The sequence below is a fragment of the Myotis davidii genome, unplaced genomic scaffold, assembly GCF_000327345.1.
Source record: "Myotis davidii unplaced genomic scaffold, ASM32734v1 scaffold319, whole genome shotgun sequence".
Classification (NCBI taxonomy): Eukaryota; Metazoa; Chordata; class Mammalia; order Chiroptera; family Vespertilionidae; genus Myotis; species Myotis davidii.
In genome coordinates this window covers 248922-255691 of record NW_006290675.1, presented here as the reverse complement: position 1 = coordinate 255691, position 6770 = coordinate 248922, and the positions used below count along the sequence as shown (strand labels likewise).

General features: G+C 38.7%; 1 protein-coding gene across 3 annotated transcripts in view; it reads right to left on the bottom strand.

Moving 5' to 3' along the window:
• UIMC1 (ubiquitin interaction motif containing 1) overlaps positions 1-6770 on the bottom strand; it is a 70920-nt gene that overhangs the window by 10707 nt on the left and 53443 nt on the right. For 2 of the 3 annotated variants that reach the window (XM_006763693.2, XM_006763695.2), the window contains exon 11: positions 1750-1809. The exons of the other annotated variant lie outside the window; for it this stretch is intronic. In XM_006763693.2, coding sequence (XP_006763756.2) covers positions 1750-1809 — 60 coding nt within the window. The remainder of the gene's footprint in view (positions 1-1749; positions 1810-6770) is intronic. 3 annotated transcript variants of the gene reach the window in all.

Sequence of the window (6770 nt, the reverse complement as noted above, 5' to 3'; positions counted from 1 at the left end):
AAAAAAAAAAAAAAGACCTGAGAGATGGAAACACCCTAAGGAGCTGCGCTATGGACTTGCCTTGGCACAGTTAAGACAAAAGGAAGCAGTAATGCCTAGTGGAATAAAGGACACTAACTTTAGAGTTGGACAAAATGGTGTCCAAATTGGGACTCTACTAGCTATTTGCCACAGGCAAATAACTTAACCTGAGTATTAGTTTGACTTATCTACAAAATGAGATGATACCGCATCTACTCTCATAAGTTTTGGTAAGAATCACATCAGATAATCCAAATAAGTTGTAAGAGTTTCCAGCCCACAGAAAGCACTCAGCAAACATAAGTTGTTAACTGTAATTATCATTATTATTCCTCCAGACTTATTTTTTAGCCTTAGCCAAATATTTAAACACATCCTTAGGACAAGCACTTACCAGCCTGTCTAAAGTTTGGGTTAGGTCTTACTTTTAAATGGTTCCCATACTGATTTGTACAAACAGAATGAACAGCAAATAATCAAAGAATTATAGAACAATTATCAATACTATGTAAATATCAGCACATTTGTTTCCAAAAATCCAAAGAGAGGCAATCACAAATAAAACATATGGCCTACAACTATAACAGTGAAACAAATGGCTCCTTGAGGAGTAGAAATTATATATACAAAGAAGAGAGATTTGTCATCTTCAATTTATCTCCCTCAACCTCAAAACCACCTCAGCAGAAAATAACAGGAGTCCACAGACTTGTGTATGCTCCTATTAAAAGTGCCCCTTCCCCAGCCAGGCACTTCCTCAGTGGGCTGTAAGAGGAAGAAGAAAAGGTGCATTTCACCTGCATGCTGCCTGCCTCAATGCTGCTGACCTCCCCTAAGAAACTAGCCTAATAGCAACGTGGCTATTTAAATTTAAATCTTAATTAGAACCTATACTAATAAAAGCATAATATGCTAATTAGACCAGCGGCCGAATGACTTTCTGGACATCCTTTCCAATGACTTTCTGGACGAAGCCGCAGCGGCAGGGCAAAAGCAGAGGCTGAGGCAAAAGTGGTTAGCGGTGATCAGGCAGGCAGAAGAGTGGTTAGGAGCTGGTCCCGGATTGCTAGAGGGATGTCTGACTGCCAGTTCAGGCCTAAACCGGCAGTTGGCTATCCCCCGAGGGGTCCCAGATTGCAAGAGGGTGCAGGCCGGGCTGAGGGACTCCCCTCCCCCCTGCCGAGCATGAGTGAATTTCATGCACCGGGCCTCTAGTTAAATATAATTTAAAATTCAGCTCAGTCCCATGAGCCATATTTCATATGCTCAATAGCCATGTGACTACTGGCTTTCATATTTGACCCCACAAATATAGAACATTTCTGTCATTACAGATAGTTCTATTGGCTAGCACTGCTCCTTTAAGAGATAACTAGGATAAAACTTTCCTAAGTTTGTTTACCTTAACACCACAAGAAATCCAAGCCTCCCTGGCATCTCTCATCCCCACATAACTCTAATCTGTCATCTGGGAGGACTTTTCTAATCTGACCCAATCATCCACTCCTACTCTCGAAATGACTCTGCCTTCTGGAATTCCTATCAGTGATCAACAAACTCGCCCGCACCCTCCCCCTCCACCTCCCCCCATATTCTCAGCCTCCTCTGAACATTCTCTTCATCTTCTTGCTCTCACTGAAAGATGGCTGTCCTCTGAGGATACTTCTTTGCCTTGTACCTTCTCAAATACTGGCTTGTTTCTTCTTCCTTCACCACAGTACTACTGACCTGGAGTTGGGGTAGATATCCTCTTCCTCCTCCTTGTTGCTTCCAGCCTACTGGAAAAACCTAGTTTGAAGCACAAATCAGGTGTTACCCCTGCTACCCAACCCTGAAGTAGTCATAACCTATTCTCCTGGTCACCTGCCCTCCACCACCACCGACACTTCCTGACCATTCACTGAAAATTTTAATATATCACTGTCTTTCTCTTCACCACTCCTGCCATCATTCTTGGTGATTTCAATATCTACATATTGTATTACACTGAAGCATATCAAGTTGTAGATTTTATAGGTTTCAACCTAAAGTATGATGCATCGAATGCTCTTGCCTCTCAGTTCCTTGATGACCATCCCAGCCTTTCTCAAGGGGGGTTCTGAGAGAGAAGTAAGCCTAATGCCCTAAGGCATACACTGTATGTGATGAGTTAATCTCTGTCTGCTACATTTAGAATGATTGGTACCAGTTTTGTACCATCATTGAGAGAAGTAGGATAACAATCTGTTCATTATCGATGTTTCGTGATTCCAATGAGAAACCCTGGTTGAGCTTGTCAATAATAATAGTGCCACTTGCAAGCTGACAATTTCTGATGTCCCATTTTCTGATAACCACCACTGTTCTTTTCTGACTCCCTCTAAATATCCTAATTCCAATAATTTCTCAGCCTCTCTAGGATATCTAATTCCAAACTATCACCTTTTTCAGTGTTCTTTACCTTCTTATGTTCTTAATTTCCTTCTTCCCTAAGTTAGATTTCACAGTTATCTAACCATTCCCTTGAGTATTCCCTCAACTTATTTCTAATTTCTTTTGTACTCCCTGGCAAAACCCAATTTTGGTTAAATCCAGCACTCCACCTATTATTTGTTCCTACCTAAGCAGCACAACAGTGCCAACTGGGCTCACATTACATTTAAGTCCACAAACCTCAAGAGGCCCCTCAAGTACTGCTTACCAATCTTACTATGTTTCCATAGTCAGTAAATTCTTGTACTCTCCCAGAGTCTATTTCACATCTTTTCCACTATCCTCATACCTCCAATACCATCCTGACTCTGCTGTCATCATTCTTTTTTGTTTCAATATAAAACTTTATTGAGCTATAATTCATATATATTCAATAGTTTTGAGTATATCCACAGAGTTGTACATCCATCACCACATCAATTTTAGAACATTTTGTTAACTGAAAAAGAAATTTGTTTTTATTAACATTCATTCTCAATTTTCCCCCAAACTCTCAGCTCTAGGCAATCACGAATCTGTGGATTTGCCTATTCTGGCCATATCCTATAAATGGAATCATACAATATATGGGCTTTTGTAACTGGCTTCCTTCATTGAACATGTTTTCATGTTATAGCATGTGTCAGTACCTCATTATGTTTTTCTCCACTGTGGTTGCATGTCACATTCCCACCAACAACATACTGGGGTTCCAATTTCTCCACAGTTTTGCCAACATTTGTTATTTCAGGTTTGTTAATAGCCATCCTACTGGGTATAGGTATTATTTCATAGCATTTTTTAACTTTTAATTCCTTAATGACTAATGCTGTTATCATCTTTTTATGTGTATATCTTCTTTGAAAAAAGTATATTCAACTCCTTTGGTCTAATTGGGTTGTTTTTGTTTTCTCAGTCCATGAGGTATTGAATAATTTAGAGGTCTTAGAAAAACAGCCACTTATCTAATTCCTACTAGTACTTGTGTATAAAATATATAGCTCAATCTTTTCTTTAACAGCTGAAATTTTTACTTAAGCAATATGACAATATATATCAAGAATTTTAAAATAACTCATAACTTCTGACCCATAAATTATACTTTGGGAATCTACTCTGAGGAATCATGTGAATTTAGATGAGACTTGTAAAATAAAGATATTTTATCAAAGCATTATTTATAACAATAAAAAAATTAAATAACCTAATGCTCAAATACAGGATAAAATACTAAGCAGGAATTCAAAATAAAGACTAAAAGGAAATATACTAAAATATCAACTAATTCAGTGGGTAGGAAGGGGGGTGTGTTGGGTGATGATTTTGGATGATTATTTTTCTATGTTGCCAATTTTCTTCAGGGAGCATATACCACTTTTCATTTAAAAATTTGTTTAAATATTGATACCGCAATATTTAAAAAACAAGTCTAGGCAAGGATCAACAGTGACCTTTATCAAGGTTCCTACAAAAGTGAAATGAATGACAATGGGGCATAATACAAATATGTGAGCTTTTTAAAATGTTTTATAATATGTACAAAAGAATATATATGCAAACCAATCATCCAACTTAAGAACTAGACATTACCAGAACCAATTAGCTGTGTGCTTCTTCCTGATTCATCCTTTATCTCCACACAAGCAGCCTTTATTCTCAAAACTGTTATTACTTTGCTCTTATACCACACAGTTTTACCATAAATTCTTAAAACAATATATTGACTATCATATTGGATTTAGTATTCTCAAACTATTTTTAATCTGAATTTTCATGGATGACTCTTTGGAGCATAAGCTTTTGAATTAAAGCTGACTGTATATCCCAACTCTAGCTGCTTTCTAAGTACTATATGTGATCTTGGGAAATTATTTTCCTGTCAAGCCTCAGTTTCCTCTTTTATAAAAATGGAATAATATCTACTTCAAAAGGTTGTTCTGAGAAATAAAACAGAATATACAAAAAACATAGTTCCTAGTATATAATAGGTGCTCATAACTGGTAGCTATTGTTGGTTACAATTAGGTATGATTTACAAAGATTTGGCAAATTAAGTCCTTTTGCTTAATGGGGAAAAAACATCTTGCTATTAAGAGTTTCCTTTATATTCGGCCCTTAGAAAATTCCTTATTAGCAAGTCAGTCTATGAATGGTCAATCTCCACAGCCACCACAGAAGTAATTCTAATCATTTGTTTGATCCTTTGACTTTGCACATATGCTTTTACAGAGGTGACTTATGTCACATTAACTCAGTTTACTAGGAAATAGTCTGAATCCATCAAACTGTTTCTTCCAGGTAATTGAAAAGCTGACAAGATCAAGTCTGATGAGATAAGATTCCATGTTTGCATTCAGGGGTGTCCTCAGACTTTGCCCTGACTATGTATATCCCTGTCTCCACATATGGAAAGGCAGATAGAACATAATAATGAAGAGCGCTAGCTCTGGAGTCAGGGAGACCCGGCACGGGCCCCAGCTCTGCTGCTTATTAACTGACTAGAGGCCTTCCCTTCCCCTGGCTACCGGCACCGGTTTTCCTCTGGCACCCAGGACACAGGCCTTCGCTCTGGTCGGAGCCGCCTTCAAGCCTTCGCTGCTCTGGCCGGAGTCACTGCTGCAGCCGGAGCCACCTTTAAGCCTTCGCTGCTCCAGCCAGAGCCGTCTTCAGTCTTCGCTCTCCGCTTCTCGCCTACATATGCAAATTAACCGCCATCTTTGTTGATTAGCCAATGGGAGGTATGGCGAAGGTATGGTCAATTACCATGTTTGTCTATTATTAGATAGGATGCTGGACAAGTACTGAACTTCTCTGATACCAGTTTCCTCACAGGTAAATTGGAGATAACAATAACACCTGTAAGGTAATTATAGTCCTGACAGTTCTAAAGGAGATGACTGATCTAATATTAATTCCTTGAACTTTCTTTCTTAACATGCTCTAAATCAGCAATTTTCAACCCTTTTCATCTCATGGCACACATAAACTAATTATTAGAATTCTGCAGCACACCAAAAATATATTTTTTGTCGATCTGACAGAAAAATAGGTATAATTTTTATTCATTCACACATGATGGCTATTGTTGTGTTGGCTGTTATCATTTTTTATTTGACAATCTAAGAAAAAAGAGGTCAGTGCCCCTGACTAAATAGTCAGGTATTGATGATTTTTAAATTCTTGCAGCACACCAATTGAAAATCATTGTTCTAGGTGCCTAAATTAAAAGGTATGACTAGATCATAAAGTAAGAGAACTTCTTTAAAGTGGTTCTTAGCAGTTAATATTCTTTTAACACATAATACTTTGGGTATTAACTCAGGTGTTAATAAGAGCTATTTTATTTTTCAAGGAAGGAATACACACACCTAGCAGAAAAAAGAAATTGCTAAAAGAAATCCTGAGGCTTGGCTCTTCAACAGCAAGGCACAGTGAGTAGAATAAGCAAAGACAGTCAATACTGAGGAACAAGATGGGAACAGCAAAGGCACTGGGGACTCAAGGAGACACAGATTACACTCAGACTGCCGTTTCACATACCACATCATACAGCAACTTTACTGATGCACCATAGCGGAGCTGCTTATGAGGAAATGTTCCACAGGGAGGTTGAACAAACGTTTTCAGAAGAAACTAAGATGACCCCTGTATCAGGCCACCACTTCCTATCTCTTAGCTTCCTCCTTCCATCATCAATGGCAATGAATTCTTTACCCTTTCTCCTTGCTGCTCACTCGCCTTCTTAATTCTGGATGGATTCTAATACTCTTTTTCTCGTATCAGTGCCACTTCTATTCACACCGATTAGATCTTTCTGCAGGATCAGCACCACTTCTGCTTCAAGAAATAAAAGCTTTGACAGCATTCACACAAGTAGGGGGTTGCTGCCCCAGCTGCATAAATCTGGAAACTTGGTAAAAACTGATAGGTGGGTGGGAAAATTTTGGAAAGCACCTTCAAAGCAAAACGCAATTGCCTTATAAAGAACTCATATAAACTGACAATAAAAATACTAAGAAACTGCCCTAGCCCGTTTGGCTTGGTGCAGCAGTTCTCAACCTGTGGGTCACGAACCCTTTGGTGGTCGAACGACCCTTTCACAGGGGTCGCCTAAGACCATCCTGCATATCAGATATTTACATTACGATTCATAACAGTAGCAACATTACAGTTATGAAGTAGCAACAAAAATAATTTTATGGTTGTGTCACAACATGAGGAACTGTATTTTTAAGGGCCAGTAGGTTGAGAACTGCTGGTCTCGGATGTGGTCCCACTCCGGGGGCGGGTGTGCTCTG